This window comes from Stigmatopora argus, chromosome 8 (assembly GCF_051989625.1).
Source record: "Stigmatopora argus isolate UIUO_Sarg chromosome 8, RoL_Sarg_1.0, whole genome shotgun sequence".
Taxonomy (NCBI): Eukaryota; Metazoa; Chordata; class Actinopteri; order Syngnathiformes; family Syngnathidae; genus Stigmatopora; species Stigmatopora argus.
This window is the reverse complement of record NC_135394.1, coordinates 6,500,654-6,520,578: the sequence shown is the minus strand read 5'-3', so window position 1 is coordinate 6,520,578 and position 19,925 is coordinate 6,500,654. Positions and strand designations below refer to the sequence as shown.

The 19,925-nt window shown below is 38.5% G+C and overlaps 2 protein-coding genes across 4 annotated transcripts; both read right to left on the bottom strand.

Annotated features, from left to right (window-relative positions):
• Positions 1–20: 20 nt before the first annotated feature.
• Positions 21–15,121, bottom strand: kif14 (kinesin family member 14). 2 transcript variants are annotated; one of them, XM_077607077.1, is made up of 29 exons: positions 13,912–15,121; positions 12,950–13,204; positions 12,743–12,830; positions 12,332–12,430; positions 12,119–12,171; positions 12,003–12,033; positions 11,307–11,414; positions 11,063–11,179; positions 10,747–10,865; positions 10,244–10,416; positions 9,458–9,605; positions 9,180–9,243; positions 8,922–9,106; positions 8,563–8,665; positions 8,267–8,424; positions 7,923–8,070; positions 7,581–7,727; positions 6,811–6,943; positions 6,130–6,223; positions 5,882–6,023; positions 5,434–5,537; positions 4,645–4,745; positions 4,117–4,347; positions 3,586–3,773; positions 2,979–3,131; positions 2,277–2,399; positions 2,095–2,169; positions 1,526–1,679; positions 21–1,376 (listed from the first exon to the last, which is right to left on the bottom strand). In XM_077607077.1, the coding sequence occupies exons 1-29, from the start codon at positions 14,907–14,909 to the stop codon at positions 1,015–1,017; spliced, it is 4,854 nt and encodes a 1,617-aa protein (XP_077463203.1). In that variant the 5' UTR covers positions 14,910–15,121; the 3' UTR covers positions 21–1,014. The 2 variants fall into 2 exon arrangements, with proteins under 2 accessions (XP_077463203.1, XP_077463204.1); XM_077607078.1 differs by having other exon boundaries at positions 1,526–1,676.
• Positions 15,122–15,858: 737 nt separating this feature from the next.
• ddx59 (DEAD (Asp-Glu-Ala-Asp) box polypeptide 59) lies at positions 15,859–19,490 on the bottom strand. 2 transcript variants are annotated; one of them, XM_077607084.1, is made up of 8 exons: positions 19,373–19,490; positions 18,251–19,073; positions 17,763–17,945; positions 17,577–17,666; positions 17,253–17,504; positions 16,916–17,068; positions 16,428–16,556; positions 15,859–16,352 (listed from the first exon to the last, which is right to left on the bottom strand). In XM_077607084.1, the coding sequence occupies exons 2-8, from the start codon at positions 19,055–19,057 to the stop codon at positions 16,092–16,094; spliced, it is 1,875 nt and encodes a 624-aa protein (XP_077463210.1). In that variant the 5' UTR covers positions 19,058–19,073; positions 19,373–19,490; the 3' UTR covers positions 15,859–16,091. The 2 variants fall into 2 exon arrangements, with proteins under 2 accessions (XP_077463210.1, XP_077463209.1); XM_077607083.1 differs by having other exon boundaries at positions 18,251–19,099; positions 19,373–19,464.
• Positions 19,491–19,925: the final 435 nt, after the last annotated feature.

Genomic DNA, 19,925 nt, shown 5'->3' with positions numbered 1-19,925 from the left:
AAGACTCATTTTGTTTTTGCTTGGTACATTGTATTTATTTTGTTCAGTAGTACAATTAAGGGTATTTCATTAAATTTCATATCATTTGAGATGTAATATTTACAGAAACTATACATGGTTAATGTAAGGAGGAATATTGTTGACCAACAACAGATTTATTCTTCCAAATTTGAAAGTAACAGTCAAAACCCAGAACTATATAACTATATAACCAAAATCCAGTTTTGGCCACGTGATGGTGTATAATGACTGCAAGTAAACTACATGCCAAATGCATGCTTTATGCAGCTCTACACCTGTAAAGATTAAAACATTTCAACATACATATTTGACTTGTTAAAAAACATGCTGAGTTTGAACAGGAATTTGCAGATATTGACTTCCTAACTTAGCTATATCAGTTTTGGAAAGGAACAAAAACAGCTTTATCTAATTCAGAAGGGTTCATTGATTGCACATGGGAAACACGTGAAATTAAGTACCAAAAGCACGGTTAAGAACCACTGGTTTAGAGTTATTTTCTGCAAGAGGAGGATCTTTGAAATATTGATGCAAGTTGCTTCTTTGGTTTAAATCATTAGTGCAAATTTTTTGTAACCCGTGCATATTATTTTTCATTTCTTAAATATCACACTTTTTGGATAAATACTTTAATTGAAATTGAAGAACCATACAATCAATGATGTATAAAGTACATCATCAGGAGTGCCCAAGTATTTTTCTACTATACAGTAATATCCACATTGGTGTACATATTTGTAGATAACAGCCTTGTAGATACAAAGTCTAAAAAAAAAACCCAACAACTGTTTGTATTGTATTATATGTTATATGTATCAAACGCCCCAACTCTTTAAAAACACTGAGTGCAAATACATTTTCTGTTGGCTGTGACATTTGAGAAACTCAAATGGTGGAACCATCATTTTTGCCAAGGTTATTATGCTATCCTATTAAAATACAAGTGAAACAAAGTAATATATGACAAGCTTAATTTCCTCTCTCGCATTGCAATTACACCCAGTGTAGGCTATCATTGGATTTAACACCCACTGGGAGGGAATGTATAAATGTAATATTGCCTCGACTTCTACCATCACATTGAGAAGAGCCCCTGTCTTCTGGTTCATTTTTGCTTTCTTGGGATGTGGCGGTGCCCCTCCTCTCAACAGCTTCCTGCTGATCCCAGGGCAAAGTCAGTGACCGCAGGGCACAGTGCAGCTTATCTTGTGTAGCCATCATCGTCTGGCCTGAAGGAGGATATCGAGAGGATCCAACTGCTTCCTTTGAAAGAACATGAATAACCTCATCAAGAGTCTTGGCCGAAGATGAGATGAACTCTCTACTGCTGCTGAACTTAGCGTGTCTGTCATCCCCTGGGAAATAATAGGAAGCAGTTAAGGATAGAAAATCTCTCCAACACAAACATAGTGATATTTAACAAGGCTGGGGATTCCATGTCTTAAAAAAAATCGGTCTTCTTCCAAATGCACACGTTGCAGGTTGCTTGCATCAGAAAACTTACCTTTCATGGTGTTAGACAAAGTGCATTGCAGCTGCCTGATGGCTTGGTTCAACTTGAACAATGTGGCTGCTGTATTCCTTAAAGTCTGCAATTTAGAATCTGAAGCCTCATTGCCTCCTTCCTCCACAATCTCCTGGTCATTTTTAAACTCCTGCTTAAACACCCCCCAAAATAAGGATGCATTTTTATATTTAAATTTACTGACAAACATATCAAATGTGATGTGATAGTACACTTATGACACTGCAAAAAAATAAATAAATAAATCAGGTGAGTATTTTTCCCCCTTAATAAGAGGGTCATTTTAATTTTATTCATTTTTATTTTATAAGAAAACACATCACATTCACTCAGCACATTCATTATCTGAAAGCTGGTAAGGGACAGCAGAGAGCCCATATTTTTGAAAATTCTACAATACCATCGCAAAATACAGTACTGTGTTAAAAACAGCTTCATTTATTCTGGGGGAAAAACGTATGATTATAAATCAAGCTTTCAGAAATTAATTTTAATATAATAATTAACTTAAGCATAATATTTTTTATTATAGTTAAGGGTGAACTTACCGTGATGCAACAGTAGATGTAGTTCTGCAATGAACAGGCCAGATCAAGCGTCTTGGTCTTCAGGCACTGCACCTCCTGTAAATATAGATCTGAATGATATGTTTACCTGGACTTCACTGGTTAATAAATTTAAATTACCCAAATTAAAAAAAAATTGAAATCAGTAAATTTCTTCTACTTACAGGCTTACTTGGATGAGCAAGCTGGGCTTCTCTTAATATTTCTCTGGTCATGATAAGGCTTTCTGCCAAGATGGACTGGACACCTTTATTTGTCCCTTTCAGCAGATATGGTACAAATGATGCCTGAAAAATATGTTACTGTAAAGTATATTTGTACAGGTTTCAATGAAGAGAATATTATACTATAATGGCATTCAGAAAAGGGAATCCACATTACTTCACACATGAATTTGTACATCTACATTTCTTCAGCCAATAAACATTGAAATGAGAATCACAATTTCTATTCTCTTCACAATCTGAATGAAGAGAAACAACTCTTATTGTCCCTTTACTTTTAATACTATGGTTGCTAATTTACACTTCCGCTCACTATTTGATAAAACAACCAACAAGTCCAACATGAGTGATTAACAAAATAAATTGGTGAACAAAATGACAAGTCAACGATTGTAAATACTGACCTATTGTCATTATTGTAAAATACAAATTGGTGTATGTACCTGGTATACGCTACAATTTGAACTTGCAATATGAACTGGCATTATAATTCAATAAACTCGCACAGTTCAGTATTTTTTACCTCTAAGCTCCATACAGCTAATATTCTATTCCTAAGTATTGTTGTTTCTGGGCTTAATTACGGCAAATCCCAGAACCAGAAAGAGACAGATGCTACTGTGGTATTAATGGTGGTGTTACCTTGCCTGTGGCCTGCATACCCAGCTCCATAACACTTAGCGGCATGCCTGACAATGCCGACAGGTGGCAAAGTGCAAGCAACGCTGCACCCAGGCACTGACCACTCTTCTTTCGTGCTTCTGCCACCATTGATGTGATCTCAGATTCACAACCCTAAACAAGGAGATTTTCATTTTCAGCAAACATTGATTAACCCAAAATAACAGGTGGAATTTGAATGACTTTAGCAGTAAGTCAATGCAAATAAACAAACAAAACAGATGGATGTGATATTCTAGGAGGCTCTCTAAATAAATTAAAACACGTAGGAAAAACTTTGACATGGAAAAAAAAATTGTGTTTAGGTACAGAGGCTTATAAAGATTAATTTTCCATATATTCATGTTCTGTTTGAGGCTCAAGGTTGACAATTCCCTCTGCTTAGTCATTTCCATAGACACAGCTAAAACAGCTCAGAGCCAAGACCTGTCAATCAGTGCTTTGAATTTTTATTAACCACACTACACAAAAATCTAAGTTATTTTTCTCACTCAATTGCTTGGAATTGATATGATATAATTGCTATGAAAAGTACAAGATTGAAGAGTAAAGTAATATGGTCGGTCACTTGTATGAGCAGCTGGAGGAATCCTCCCATCTTCTTGACTTGGCTCTTGAGTTCTTCAGCAAGAGTGTAGGTTGGGCCTGAGGAGGCTTTCACACTATCCAACCAGTGTGTGGTGACAAACACTGAACTCTCTGTAGCTGCAGTGGCCTTGATCAGTTGTGTCTGAGCCAACAAGTTACATGCAAACACTGAGGGAAAGAAGGGAAGATGAGTGGGTTGGGGGAGAGTGACAAGAAATGTTGTTTACATACTGTAAATTACAAATATTAAGAAAAATCATGATATGAGAGTTTCCAACTGCCTCTTCTTTTTTGTGCAGTTTATTAATTGATGTTGTTATATTTACCTCACTAACAGGAACGTACACACTTTAAGAAGCCCTTTAGGCTTCTTCTATGCAGTGATATATTTTATCACATAGCATTCACTTGCGCAAAAAAAAAAAATCTGTATGAACTTAGTTGCTGTTAATAAGTATCAAAGATTGGTTTGAAAATATGTTTCGTTAAAACAGCCATGGTTTACTCTTACCATTCTCTTGGCTGTCATCATCTAAACTGTCATATAGATCCGATATGGTCTGCATAGCTTCATATACACCATGTAAACTTGAGGCCAACCTATCCCCCAAGCTTTCTTCATTGGCTCCAAAACCACGTAAACGGGCCACGGATTGGCCTATCAGCTCCTTGCAGATACGAGGCACTGCAGAGTCTGTTGTGCTGAAACTTGTACTGGGCGGTGTGGCAACACCCATTAATCCTACGACAGATATAGTGATCATTGAGGGTGTGTAAAGATTACTTCACCAGAGGTTTTGGAGTTATTTTCCCCATGTCATATTTCAGAATTATTTTTCCCATATAAACCTCCAGGGCTATAAAAAATATTTTAGGTAGCAACACCATTAGATTGCAAGTAATCTATAAATATGCAAAAGAAGCAGCACAGTTTGGGAACGTACATTCTTTTGATTACCAGAAACTTTACTGGTTTGCCTTATGCCATTAAAATGTAAAAACAGACCAGGAATAAGTAATTCTGAATAATCAGATTTACCATCAGAGTGGGTTGAGCCCTTTAGGAGACTCTGAATGGGATGAACACGAATCTCATAAAGGCGCCCTGAGAGTCTTTTGCCCTTTAACAGACTCCTGCTCCTATAACAAAACAGAAAGGTGTGATCTGATAATGAACATAACAAACGATGAAACGTATGAAAATATAAGTAAAGAATACTGTAGATTTAAGGAGGATTTGAAGACCCCTTTTCTGTTTTTTCACCCATTGAACCTTGATGTATGGCATTGTCGACAGAGGTAAGTAACCCTTGAGAACCAAAATGGTCCAGTAATTTGACCCCATATATCTGATAGATTTGCTATTTGCATCATACTTACAAATGAAAGCAAGTAGCTTTTGGCCAATAGACAGCTGTTTTTGATGTTAGTTGGGTTTTTACCCTTTCATTTAAAATTGTAGCAACGTCCACATGATTTCAGGCCACCTCCAGTTGTAAAACATTTGAAATAATGTGGTAAACTAGTTGGATAGCCTGGAAATTGTTTTAGGTTATATGCCTAACTATCGAAGCCAAATCTGGAATTTAGCACTATTAGTTTGTATAATCGATATTTGGACAGAAAAAGTGTTCTGTCACATTTCAATACTTTTGCTCCTGTGTAGTGACAGTAAATGGGTGATTTGAAAAATATATCATGCTGTGAGAAACTGTTTTCTTAGTTTCATTCAAGAAATAAGCAAATTGCCCAACTTGCAGTAAAATAAAGCATGAACATTCCATTAGAAGCAGAACACAAAAATTGAGCAAAAGAGCTGAATAATTACCTTCGACGTGAAAAGCTGGAAGATGAACCAGAAGACGTTGTTATATCTTGCTCCCACTCGTCATCAGGGGCATAGAACACATCATCTTTAGAAGAAAGATCCTCCTAAAAAATAAAAAAAACATTACTGCTATACATTTACCTTTTACTTATCCATTTACATTCTTGCTCTGTTCAAGAATACATTAATCTTGTCCATAATTGTTTAGTTAATTTTGTATTTTGGTAATATTGGTTCTACCATTTCAAATATTAACCTTGCAGAAGACTTTTTTCTTTGGGCCAGATCACTCACCCCCTAATACACATGAGTTAAAAATACTAGGCAATATAATATTGAAGTAAACAACAATTGAGAATATTTAAAAGTCATGGCACTGCATTCAGATTGGCACATTTTAAAATATTGTAAAAATTTATATAAATTATCATAATACAATTTAAGTAACCTGTTCCATTTCTCTCATTGCAGCCATGTTGTTTTGAAACTTGTCCAGGCTCCAGAAAGTGGAGATTCCGAGCTTTGTGTTTTGGACCCGTACTTGTAACACATCCCCTTGGCCTGGGTACCCATCGACAGAGCTCCCATGTCTACAAGTAAACAATTACATCACAGACTTAAATGAACCCTTGTATTACGTGTGTGTGTGTGTGTGGAGGGGGTGTTCCTTGTGCAGCGTTATGTTAGCTTTTATACCTGCTGAATACTGTGTTTTTCTTCAGCTTAGCACTAATTTTATTGGCCTCTTCAACCATTAAAGAGAGTTTCATAGCATCCCAATGTGGAGACTCTGCAACACAGACATGAGACATACATATATAGTACTTTCCCTGATTTGAAAAAATAAAAATGCTGAAATAGGGTTCAGCTGGATTCTGTAATAGATGTAAATTTCCAGCATTTTTATATCATAGTCATCTTTTCAGCCATGAAAAGGTGAATGGCACGCATCAAAATGTGATGTATTTTGTATTAGATTATGAACAGAAGATATATATACACAGTAGTTCTGGGACAAAAGAATAACTTCCACTACTTCATCTAAAAGTAAGTTTGCCCAAGAAAGGAGCAGTTACTCAATTCAGGGAGTCTTCAGGTTAAGGCGACCTAGGCCATTTCGACTTTACGACGCCGATGCCTCATCCGTCATTTAGTCCAAAGCACCAATATTTCTGTTTAGCTAATGCATAGTGCTCGTCTGTGTATTTGCCCCAAAAATATTTTTGCCTTTTGTGACCTCCCTTTTTTACAGTATGAAGAAGCAAGCTGGGTCTTCTAACGATGCTGGTCCTTAGACTTACGTGAAAATTTGAGTTACATTAGAAGCATGCGTTCTCATTAGCTGGGGGCTCCCTGTATCACAAAAAGAATCCTCACCATTTCTTGTGGTAGTATTTAACCTTACAGCACGTTTCTTCTGCATATCTTCAAGCTCTTTGTTTAGCTTTTTCTTTTCGGCTTCTAATGCCTCAACAATTTTTGCTTGAGACATATGGTGTTCCTTCATCACCTATAAGGGACAGACAACAAATTTATCCTGTGCATCGCAGTAGAAAGAAGCTTGCCTATTGAGTTGAAAAGACAGAAGTGAAGCCAGTTTTTCTAGGAGGTGGCCAACCAACATGGAGATCTCAGTATATGAATGCTGTTATTAATGCGAGAATCCCAGCTTGCACATCCTTCCTTATGAGGTTAATAATACTCACATGAATCTGGGCTTTAATCTAACAATGAAATGTGCATGGATAGACGTACTGTGATAAAAAGACTGTGTTCAGGTCATTTTTTTGTATTTAAACAATTTTCTCTGTTATCACATTAGCTTACTTAAATACTTTGAGCAACCGTCTTTCACAAGGTCATTTATACTTAGGTGATGTCTCTCCTTTTAAGAAAATGATATAATAAATATTTTAATTTTGTGAAAGGGTGATCAATTGCAGTTGTTGGGACATTGAAAGTCGATGCCAAAAAAAATATCTGTCATTGCAGTCAACTTTTAAAATTAAGCCCCTCACTTCAAAACAGCCTACATTGGACTGTGTAAGAATTTTTTTCCACATTTTATGGTGCAAAACCTGTACGTACTACATAATATCAGCCAACTTTCCGCATTCAAGAGTAGAAGTGTTTTTCTAAACCCTGACCTGGGCCTCCATGTGGAGACGGAGGCGTTTTTTCTGGGAGTCAACTTCCTGCTCCAACTCCATATTGGCCATCTTTAATTCTTCCATCTGGCTGGCTACCCTTTGCTGGTCGAGGTCCTGGAGACGCTTACGCTCATTTTCCTCGTTCTGAGGAATGACATTTTTTAATAAATCAGGAGAAGTGGAACAGGCATAACAACCTTATTTGTCCAACTTAAAAAAAAACATTACATGAAGAGTCCATCAATGTGGGTCACAATCAGAAAAAATATGACAACAATCAAATGTGGATAATGTAAATGACTTTTCCTTCTTTTGGCAAGAGTCAAAGTGTTCCCGTACCAGCACTTGTTCCATCACTCGGATCTTATCTTCATAGAGGGCCTTCTGGTCAGACAACTCTTTTTGGGCAACCTCTTTGGCCATCTGGATTCCTTGCATCATCTCCTTTTTTGCTTTCACTTGGGCCTCTTCAATTTCTGCCTCGAGCCTGCCGTACAAAAAAAATTAGATTCGAAAGGAATCCTCACAAACACTGACATTTTAGTCTGGAAATAAGAATATTAAAAACAAAGACATTGAAAACAAAGAAATACAGAATGTCCTATCACGTCACTGATTGAATTTTTCAACTGCTTTTAAGATTTTGTCATTTTTAAAGTCATTTTATGCTTTTTTTCACTTACTCGGCACGCTGAGCCTCAAGCAGCTCATTTTTGGCAAATTCAAAGTCTTTATGGCCTTCACGAGCACCTGTCCAACATGATACCCGCTTTCCACTTTGCACCTCTGCTGGATGGTTGAAACGGAAGTAATGGTCTCCACCTAGAATAATTCTGTCTCCCTGAAAAATAAATAGATGTTCAGTATTCCTAAAATAGAAAGGTTAGTAATCTGTCTCAATTCAAATCTATTTCTCCATTATTTTCCTAGAAAATGACACTCAATTTCAAATACAAAGAGAGTTATTCTGTATACTTACATGGTGCAGAACAATGGCATCTGATATTAAGTTCCCATTCACGAAGGTTTTGGCATTTTCAATTGGATTGATGCTTACAGTACCATGGGTGTTGGTTATAATACTGTAATAAGAAAGTACTTTATTAGAAAGGGAATTGGTTTCAATTGTTCATTAAAATTTTACCATACAGTTAAACTCAGAACACTAACTTTGTTACGAACATCATTTATCCACCCAATTACCCCAAATATGGTTTTCACCAACACAGATGGAAAACATGTAGCCTGTGAAACACTACGGGTGATGTCACCAAGGGGTTATCTAGTTCTTTACAGTCAATGGAAATAACCAGTGGAAAAATTATTTTTTATTCTTACCAGTGCTGGTCAGCAATGAGGGCCCCTGTTAACTGAATGTCGTGGGTGCAATCAGACTTAAGTTTGCCAACTGTGGTCTGACCCTCTTTGATCATGTAAAGAAGCATTTCAGACAGTTGAGGGTCCTCATTCAGGTTAACCAAATTGGGGAGACGGTTGTCCACTTTAAATGTCACTCCTGATTTCTAAAGACAAGCAGGGCAAAAGATGACGTGGCATTTCGTGGATAGGGTTAGTAAATGTTTGCAGGCTTCCTACCTGCAACTCTTTTGTTTCTTCACGTTTCCGTATTTCAGCTCGATCGAGTTTTTCTCTCCATTCCCTATATTTTATATTAAAAAAATTTAAAAAAGAAAAGACTTTAAGTCTTTCTTGTGTATCCATATACAACTGTTTCCTTTTGTTTAAAATTAATAAGTAATACTGCTGCTATTTACTGAAAATCAACACATTTGACATCAAGTAATACATTTTTCAGTAATAATGGAGTGCTAACTATGAAACTTAAACTTTTTTTTTATTGCAGCAATCCGAACCTGTTGGCCTCCACCATCTCTCTTTCTTGCTGGCAGAGTTTGCTCTTCAGTGCAGTGATCTCCTGCTGGAACAGCTTGACCCGCTCTGGTTCGATACCACGGGTGCTCGCCTGGGCCGCACGCAGCTTCTCTACCTCTGCCTTCAAATCTAAGCAGCATACGCAAGTATTATATAAATGTATTTATGTCTCTACGAAACCACAGAGTTGCTCAACAGGTGACTCCAGAGAAAGTTCATTTCTTTAAAAGAACATTATGGACCTAACATTGACCCAAATTGTAACCTCAGAGTCAAATCCACTTTGATTTTCATACTGTGTCAGGGGACGTGAGCGAAATCCACAGCATTAGCTCCACTCCGTGCTAAAAATGTCAAACGGGAGCCTGATGATCTAATGAAAAATAATACTTGCATGACAGTTATCCGCCATGTGCAGCTGACAGTGCATAAATATGGCCTAGAGGCAAGGTCAGGGCCCAGCCCTTAATTGAAGTGGGTAGGGCATAAGCTGGTGATGGATAGATGGGCAGACAGGAGGGCATGGGGGAGTGAGGGGAGATCAAGAACAAGACATAAATAGAAAAGTAAAGATACTCATATAAAGAAATGGGAGTTAGAAGAAAATACACAGGAAGTGAACGGCAAATCGAGTGTAGAATGAAAGCTCAGAGCAAGCCTAAGTCCTAAAATCACCCATGTCCAACTGAGTAAAGTAAATTGGAGCAAAACAAAGCATAGTACATGTGAAGATATAAAACTGTCCATCTGTCAAATGCATATCTCACCTCGGATGAGCCTTGCATTGGTGTCCTCATTAACCTTGGCCACATTTATGATTGTACGGGCCTTTTGGGCATAGCGAAGTGTGCTTAAGCTTTCCTCTACACTGCTTGCAGCTGGACTCAGAGTGGCGATCATGGCCGTCTTGGAGTTGCCACCAAGACTCTCCTTTAGGAGCCTAAAAAAGAGGTGAAAATGTTTCAAGTGGAGAAAATCTCACTGCACTTGAGATGTTTGTTTATGTGTACCAAGCAAAATGTACTGTACAATATATCTTAAAATGTCTGAAAACATTGTAATGGTCTCAAGACAACAAAAATAAAGATGGAAAATAACATGTTAAGTCACTGATGTAATATCAGAAGATCTTGGTCATAATCTCTCTTCTAATTTGCTTGACTGAAGTTTAAAGATATAGTGTTCCAACTGAGTGTTCATTACGAGTCATTCACTTTGTGTATATCTGGCATTAAATTTTATAATAGAATTGAAAATGAGGTTCTCTCACCATGTGAGGACAGACTCTCTATAGGGTATGAAGATCTTCTTTTTCGTTAATGCTTGATCAGCCAGTGCAGAAATGACTTTTCCAAGTGTCAGCAGAGATTTATTTACGCTAGCACCCTCCTAAAAGGAATTCAGAAAAGCATCCTCAATTACAAGACAAATCGCAACTTAACATACTGAAGACAAGTACTATATAAAAATACACAAGGTATTGTTGATTATTTGAAACTATAAATATGACTTTTGTAATTTATTTAAAGAAAAATAACTTGATACTGGACTGATTATGGAAGAATGAATGTACTGAAAGTCAGTACCCTCAGTCTGTCCCCGCTTGTCTGTGCAGAGTTAGAACGCTCGCTGCCAGCCAAGTCTACCAGGTTTATCTTACTGGTGATGTTGTGGTCATGCTCTTCTCCCTCCACCATCTCTGTCTGTAAACAAGCACAAACACCCATACACATATTTATGGAATAACTATAAAAATATACTTTATTTTTATTTAAAAGTATACTTTGTATTTCACATGCAATCAACTTGTAAGGACATCCAACAACGCACCTTAGTCTGAGTCATAACAAGGGTGAAAACTGAATGAGATCTGGAGCTTTTCTCATTCATCCCAGTAGCAGCCGTTGCTCTCTGCTTGTTTCCCAGTTCAAGCCATCCCTGAAAAACGATGATAAGTTTTTGCTTCATCATTAAATAAAATCATCTGCAATCCACATCGATGTTATCAAGAATACTGTCCCATGTGCAATGACTAGTACTAGTTAAGCAATGTTTCTAGGATAATGGTTAGACCAGCTAAAATGTAACTTAAATGTTGACTATTTAACTTGGGGAAACCCTTCAGATATTTGGCTTGAAAGGGTTAATGGTGAACATTTAGAAACTTGAAACTTATCAGGAGGAGACGCATTTTTTTTAAAAGAAAAAAACGAGTAGTAGCAGAGGAACTGAAAGTTTTGAGGACATATTTTCAGAGCACGCTTTGACAGACCATGTTTACTGTGTACGTTTCTATAATTGGTGCACAAGAATGTGACCAATGGAGTCAAATGGAAAAAGGTCTGAGGTTGTTTTCTTTTTTTAACTTTTGATCTCAACGTTATCTTGTCTATGTTTTTCCTCAGGAGAAAAAAAATGGGGAGTGCAGTATTTTAAAAACAAACAGAATAACAATTGTCTTTAAAATGTGTTGATTATTAGAAAAATAAATTTACTTAAATTCCTACACACACAGGCTAGACTTACCTGAATGTCGCTGAAAGATCCTACAACGTTCCTGGGAAAAAAAGGCAATTGTGGTATCAGCATGAGACATAAAAAAAATTTGACGGGGGAAAAAAGACAAAAAACTGCATACTCACACAGATAGCTCCTCAACATAAGGTCCATGAATTGGATGCTCTCTAACCCTCAACTGAAATAACAAATTCAACTTGTATTTAAGGATATAAAAAAACAATCTCACACATGACCACAACCATATTAAAGCGCTCTGAACCTGAGTTGAAGTATTTAGGTGAGGCCTTTCACATTATTATTATAAGGTATAATTTTGGAAACTGCTTGGTACTTACAGGCATCCGCCTTTGGTTCGGGTCATCTCTGGTCACCAGAAGGTCGTGGATCTTCTCATTGTAAACTTCCAAATAGCTCATTTCGACATGACATTTTACCTGGGAAGTCACATTGATATGAATGGCATGCAATCATTTAATGCCATCTGATATAACAGGCATTAAAAAACACACATTTGAACAGCCTCATAGTTTGACTACAACTACAAACAGTTTTTAAATTAATAACTTCTCTCTCAATGTAAAATTGAAGATTACTATATAGGCATAATTTTGTGTATAGTACTGTATTAATTTTTGCTACATTAAAATTTAAATGTTGAAGAGAATTATTACCAATTGTGGTGAATTCTGTTTAGCTCATAAATTAAGTTTGGATATGTCCAAGCTCTGTGCAAGTATATAATGTACCTGATCAGTTTCCATTGAGGATAGCCTTACAAAAAGTTCCTGGCAAAACCGAGGGATGACACCAGCCTCTTCTTCAAAGCCCATCATTCTGCCAAATAACCATTTAAAATAAAACAGAATTCTGCAGACCTTTCAAACCAAACATTTACGAACAGAGTACATAAACAGAAAATACATGAATGTATGAAGTCAGGGGGAAACACTTACGTATAGGATTTTCCAGAGCCAGTTTGGCCATAAGCAAATAGGCAAGTGTTAAATCCATCGAAAGCGCGAATTAGCAGAGGCTTTGCTAGGGTCTCGTACACCATCTGCTGGCTGGCAAACGAGTGCTCACTCGAATCCACAGAATATAGAGAGAAGTCATAAGTGAAGGAATATCTCTGTTTAGAGTCTGGATACTGCACAACTGTCTCCTGGTCCCTCATAAATATCACTTGTGAAGCGTTTGCTGCCTTCTCCCTAGGATGAAAAAGAAACAAGTTGCTTTTCCAGCAAGGACAGTTTCATGTTCAGTCGTATTAAAAATATACAAAACCGAGAATTGTTGATTTTGTATCCTTTGCACTCAATAATTTTGGAAAAAAACATGCAACCTCATATTATTTTGTAAGGTGAAAAAACATTGAGGAAAACTTTTCAGGAGAGGATGACAATAATAATCCCAATAACAAACTGAATTCATAGATAAAACATGTTTTTGGAAGTTGATTTTTCTCACTATTTTTATTTATCAAAGAGATGCGTGGTTAGTAGGTCGGCCTCACAGTTTTGGGGTAGAGGGTTCGATCCCAGGTCGGTCCTCACTGTGTGGAGTTTGCATGTTTGTCCCGGGCTTGTGCGGGTTTTCTCCGGGTACTCCAGTTTCCTCCCACACCCCAAAAACATGCAAAGTAGGCTGGTTGAACACTCTAATTTGCCCCTAGGTATGTGCGTGAATGGTTGTCTGTCTCCTTGTGCCCTGCGATTGGCTGGACACCGGTTCATGGTGTCCCCTGCCGGGTGCCCGTAATAAGATGGGATAGGCACCCCACGCGACCCTTGTAAGGATAAGCGGTTCAAAAACTGAATGAATGAACGAATGGGGGAATGGCCTGACTGCTGTAGACTTTTTTTAAACAGGATTCGGCATTTGCTGAGAGAAACCAAGCAATAATGTAAAAACAAACCTGGCATTAAAAGGACGGACACGGACTGCAACAGTCACTGCACTATTCTCCATCTTTAGTGAGTCTTCAGTCTTGGAGACCTCACTAGGACGAGGCAATGATGGCTTGGCCATTGGAGCGGACACGGTCGCTGGCATCTTGGTGTTCTCTGGCTTCAGGCAAGATGTAGCAGGAGTTGACCTCACTTGAAAAGGTGTTGTAGCTTTCAGCACACCAGGCTTACTTGTTCGAGGAACGGGAACTGGTCTGCTGTTCTCTGCTTGCTTGCTCACTCTTAATTTGGACCTCTCTAAACTTGCCGATTTGACCAATTTGGGAGTTGGTTTTACGGTCAGTTTCTCGAAGACGTCTCTCCGTGCGGCAATTTTCTGAAATGGTGTCTTTTTAGTGGGGGTCTTAAAGATCCGAGCCTGCTCATCTGACGGCCTACTCGTGGATGAAGATCGTGAATGGGATGATGACGACAGGGTTTTGTTGTGTGTCAGTTTTCCTTGATTTTCCAAAGGATTGGTGACTTCTTCTTTACCTGAAGTCTCTCTTGACCTAATAGAGCGGCATAAACTGAGAGTCCTACCGTTTGATTCCTGGAGTATTTCAGCTGTTTCTTGGGAAGACACAATGCTGATCACACGAGGAACCTGAGCACTTTTATCCATGGAAGGCGTCTTAGTTCTCCGCTGCAAAGTCACTTTCTTCTCCGCAGCTGTTGTGACGTTATTTGCGGTTTCATCCGCACTGTCAGATCTGGTCTTTTGCCGTGACCTCCTCTGAAGAGTGAGTCGTCCCCGGTAGGGTGTCTGTCCACTTTTTGACAGCGCCGAGATTACATACGTCCGGTTTAAGATGCTGGGTTTATTGCTGTCCCCGAGTTCACACTTTGCGGTGGTTTTGTCTGATTTTCTCTCGGACGAACACTGTCTGGCTGGGGTCCTGCCTGCCGACATTAGATGATCGTAGTAAGCTGTGTGCTTTTTTGCCTGAACGCTAAATAAAGACATTTTAACAATGGCTAAAAAAACAAGTGGAAAATAACTTAGCTAGTACGAAACGATGTAAAGACGCAAACTACTAAAGAACACATCGGAATATACTGAACGCGTCAAAGAAATGAATGTTAATAAAGTTCGTTTAGTCAGAAGTATTGTTGTTTACTGTCTTCTTTGCTTCCGCCTTCGCCCGCCTCAATTTCAAAATCCAGCAGCAAGTGGCAATTGATTGGCTGGTTTGCTGCCTGCCGACAGTACGTCATTTTGTTTTTGTGCATTGTAGGCACTGCAAGCCGACACTAGATGGTAGCAGAGTACTTTAGCATTTAGAGGTGAACTTGGTGTTTTATTTGTCGGGATTTGTGCTTAAACGTCATTCATTCATTCGTTTTCTGAACCATTTATCCCAGACCTGGGCAATTAATTCCACAAAGGGCCGTAGTGGGTGCAGGTTTTCGTTGCAACCCATAAGATGAAACCTTTCCACCAATCTGGTATTTTAGAAGTGCAATCAGTGGATTGCAGTCAGGTGCTTCTTGTTTCAGCAGAAATCTAATTAGTTAAACTGTCTGTGCTGTATTGGTTGGAACAAAAACCTTCACCCACAGCGGCCCTCGAGGACCGGATTGCCCAGGTCTGGTTTATCCTCACACGGGTCGCGGGGGGTGCTGGAGCCAAGCCAGCTGATTATAGGCACCAGATGGGGGGGTACCCTGAATCGGTGGCCAGCTCATCACAGAGCACAAGGAGACGGACAACCAATCACACTCACACTCATACCTAGGTGCAATTTAGTTTCCAATCACCCTACCCTGCATGCTTTTGGGATGTGGGAGGAAATTGGAGTAGCCAGAGAAACCCACACAGGCCAAGGAGAACATGCAAACTCCACACAGTGAGGACCAACCTGGGATAGAACCCACGACCTCAGAATTGCAAGGCCGACGCACTAACACTCGGCTGCCGAGACAAGTTTATTATAAATTTAATTTACAAGTAAATCATTGTAATAACATGAACATGTGTATGAGCATAAATGAAAAACAGCATTCGATTCTCTACTTTCTTCTATTTCATTCTGTTTTCCAGATAGAACCTAATTAAATTGGCATTAGAGCTGAATACCAAATCACTTCGCAACACATATGCAAATATCTCGATGAACAATTGGCAGATAAGGGCGGGCCACTTGCATTATTTTTTTTGCCTGTCATGTTTCCTAATAATATCGATTAAGTTATTTTTGTTCACCAGTGTTTCACCATGCCCCATCGTGGGTTGTTGTTTTTTTCTTCTCTGCTGCTCATGAAGGTGAGGTGAATTGAGGAGCTGCGGGGGTAGAATGGTTCCTGTTGGTTTGACCCTATTCACTACACTCAGGAACAGACGCTTATTGTTATTATTGAGAAATGTGATGGCAGTTCCTCTGTGACCCAGACGTCCTGCTCTTCCCACCTAAACAAGAGACAAAATGTATCATTGTTGTTAAAAATAATAATAATAATATCAGGTTCTTGTAAAACGACTAACCTGATGTACATATTCATCCATGGTGTTTGGCATATCAAAGTTAACCACCAGTCTGACGTTAGCCAAGTCCAGTCCCCTACCAAGCACACCGGTACTGATCACCACTTCAAAGTCACCACCCAGAAGCCCCTGAAAACACAAAAGAACAAATACAACACTTTTGTTTTTTTGGTACCAAAAAAATAAATAGAAAATGTTATACCCTGCCATCTAAATTCTACTATTAACTGTTCTTTCTATTCATTTCACAACATTTTTGTTTCATATCTCTATTGCAAACCTCACCATAAGTGTCAAACGTGACAAAGAATAGAAATATTTATTACTGGATACTAAGTAACTCTACCAAACAGGAGGATTAAATGAGTGGCTTATCTCAAAAGATAAAAAGACAACTGTTTAATAATGACATGGTTGAAGCGAGTTTCATTTGGAGCAGAGTAAATTATTTTATGAATCTTGTGTGATCGGAGTGAAACTGGCCTCACCTTGAGGATGCTGTTACGTTCCAATTGGCTCTTGTCCGAGTGGATTGCCACTGTATTGAGGCCCATCACCGTGGCGACTGCTTCGCATAGTAGATCAGCACCAAGTTTACAGTCTACGAAAACGACTACTGGTGGCTGGTACAACTTATTGTCCTGTGAAATCAAACAAAATAAGTGTATAAATATAAAAATTAAAAATAAAAATCATTATTTCTCACTCTGTTGAGGTCTTGATTAAATTATTTTAGTCACTTTGTAAATCATTAGATTTAAAAAATAATAATAATTATCTACAACCAAAATTGTCCAGGTACAAACTTTAGTGTGTATAACCTACATTAAGAATTTCAAACAACTTCTTCTTTTTTGATCGTTCCTCAACCCACAGTAGGATCTGTCTAATATCAGCGCAGGGCTGGTTCTTCACTCCCACAGAAATACGGATTGGGTCAAGTAGTAATCGACCTGCTAGCTCCTCTGTCCCTGCCGGAATAGTAGCAGATGCCAGTAACGTCTGGTGGTCTTCAGGAACATGATCTAAAACTTCTAACACTTGTTGTTGGAAGCCCATCTTTAGCATCGTATCAACCTGCAGAATATGTTACAACATAGGAGTCAGATACGGTCTTGATTTAGGATAGCAGCATATTGTCAGTCATACCTCGTCAACCACAACAGTCTTCACATTCTCCAGCTTTACAGCTTTCTGCTTTAAAATCTCCAGCAGTCGTCCTGGTGTTGCAATAACTATCTAAAAATGACCCATAAAAGAACACAATGAAGACACTATGTCAGATTATTGTGATGAATGAATCTATTAATTGTGAAATGATAAATGAATTAATACTTTAATACTGCGTTTGAGGCGGTGGAGTTGAGGGGGCAGAGGCATGCCGCCCACCAGCAGGGCAGTTCTCATATTAGAGAGACCAATCACCACCTCTTTGGCCTGTCTCTCGATTTGAATGGCCAGTTCTCGGGTGGGAGTCAGGATGAGAGCCACGGGGCTTCCCACACTCCGATTATGGTCCTTAAAGAGAAAATGCACTTAAACTGGATACCCATGTGTCCAAATTATAAGCCATGCATACAAAACATTTCAAATATTTGAATGAAACAATTTTGCCTTAACATAAAATAATTTCTAATAAGTGAAACCTATTTACCTGCACAAAGTTAAAAAAAAACAAATATGGCAAAAACAATCAAACACTAGACAGAGTTGAGAAGAAGAGATCCTAACCTGTGGTTAAGAGACAGATGTCTTCACAAGCAATCTAATCAATCGTAAAGATGACAGTACTTAAACAGAATGAAAAAAATGATTCACTATACCTTCATTGCCATCAGGACAACTGGCAGGAGAAAGGCTATAGTCTTCCCTGATCCTGTGTCAGCACTTGCAATCACATCTCTGCCTGCAAGACCAACAGGCACCATTTGCATCTGCACTGGTGTCGGGGCCACATACTTGGCTAATTTCAAGTTGGCATTAAGAGTTGCAGGAAAGCCACAATGTTCGAATTCTATGATGGGCCTGCTTACATCTCTACCCTGAGTTTCAATGCCAAGTTCTTCTTTAATATGAGACACCTGCAGATCACTTAGCCCTGATATGAACAAATCCTCCTTATAGGAATAATTTGTTGTTGTCAGTTGAACTTGAAGACTTTCTTTATCTGCATTGGTTTCCTTCTGATAAAAAACTTCTGCCCCAGTCCTCAAACCAAGTTTTGCCAAGTGGAGGCCTTTGCATTCCAGACTGCAAACATCACTGTCTGTGCTGTCACAGATGTATTCTCCATAGCGACCACACATCACACAAATGGGGTCTCCTGGTTCTGCCCATCTCTGATTCTTTTTGAATGATTTCACTGGTTCTTCTTCCTCTTCAGTACTGCTTGAAGCACATGCATGGTCCTCTTCCTGTAATGGGGCGTTATCTAAAGCAACCGGGTCCCCATCTGCTTTTATTGTAGTTGTTTCTTCAATTTTATCTTCTTTGACATCTTGGAAAATATTCGTTGTTGAACTGCCTACAGCATTATTCGGATCCTGATGAACGTGACATTTACTCTTCTTCAGAACAAGGTTTGTGTCATCTGTTGTTCTCTTTACTTTAAGGGATCTTGGCATAAACATTTTATGGGCTCTTAATCTGTGGGGGGCACAACACGACCAAACCTGATGTTAGAAAACACAGATAAAAAACATTTATTTTGTCATAAATGTCAAAAGTAATTTGTAGACGTCCTCTGTCTGAGCACAAGTTTTATCACTATAGTGTACCGTGGTTACATTGTTGGTTCAAAATCTCCAAATATAAAAATATATTAAAACTCGTGTGTGTACTCCTGCTGATGCTGGAGTCGCCGGGTTAAAAAGTCCCACAGCAAGAATAAACAAACCCAAATGTAATTCAAAATGAAAAATATTATCTGAAAAAAACCAACGTACCTGCAACATTCAGAAGCATCGCCAAGTATTTAAATGATGAAGCAGCCACAGCTAGTGCTAACCTACATGCTACGGGCTGGCAAAACAACAACACGAGGCGCATAATAATGACGCAATGTCTTTGCATGATGGGAATTGTAGTTGTAAACCCTACCTTCTAGAAAAATAAGTTGAAAATTACACGAACAAAATATTATTTAAATACCAGGGGAAATCGTTGTGTTTTGTTGTTGTTGTTGATGGTGATGATGGTGGTGATGAAGATGGTGATGGTACGGTAACGATGATGATGTTGATGGTGATGATGCTGATGATGCTGATGATTCTGATGATGCTGATGATGCTGATGATGTTAATGATGCTGATGATGTTGATGATGAGGATGCTGCTGTTGCTGATGATGAGGATGTTCTTATCATAATTGTTGTTCTTGAGTTTTGACTTGAGACGGACAGAGGGACGCCTATGGCACTATCAAAATAATAGTAATAACGATGATAATAATAATAACAACAATAATAATAATATTATTAATAATAATAATCATCATCAT

What these genes read in the sequence shown, in the direction of transcription:
- kif14 (XM_077607077.1), bottom strand. Translation starts at nt 14,909, where the DNA reads ATGTCTTTATTTAGCGTTCAGGCAAAAAAGCACACAGCTTACTACGAT. An exon ending in CGAACCAAAGGCGGATGCCT is followed by an intron (nt 12,172 to 12,331) that starts GTAAGTACCAAG and finishes TTGTTATTTCAG; the next exon opens with TTGAGGGTTAGAGAGCATCC. An exon ending in CAATGAGAGAAATGGAACAG is followed by an intron (nt 5,538 to 5,881) that starts GTTACTTAAATT and finishes TTTATTTTTTAG; the next exon opens with GAGGATCTTTCTTCTAAAGA.
- ddx59 (XM_077607083.1), bottom strand. An exon ending in AGACTGTTGTGGTTGACGAG is followed by an intron (nt 17,505 to 17,576) that starts GTATGACTGACA and finishes CATATTCTGCAG; the next exon opens with GTTGATACGATGCTAAAGAT. An exon ending in TGGATGAATATGTACATCAG is followed by an intron (nt 16,353 to 16,427) that starts GTTAGTCGTTTT and finishes TCTCTTGTTTAG; the next exon opens with GTGGGAAGAGCAGGACGTCT.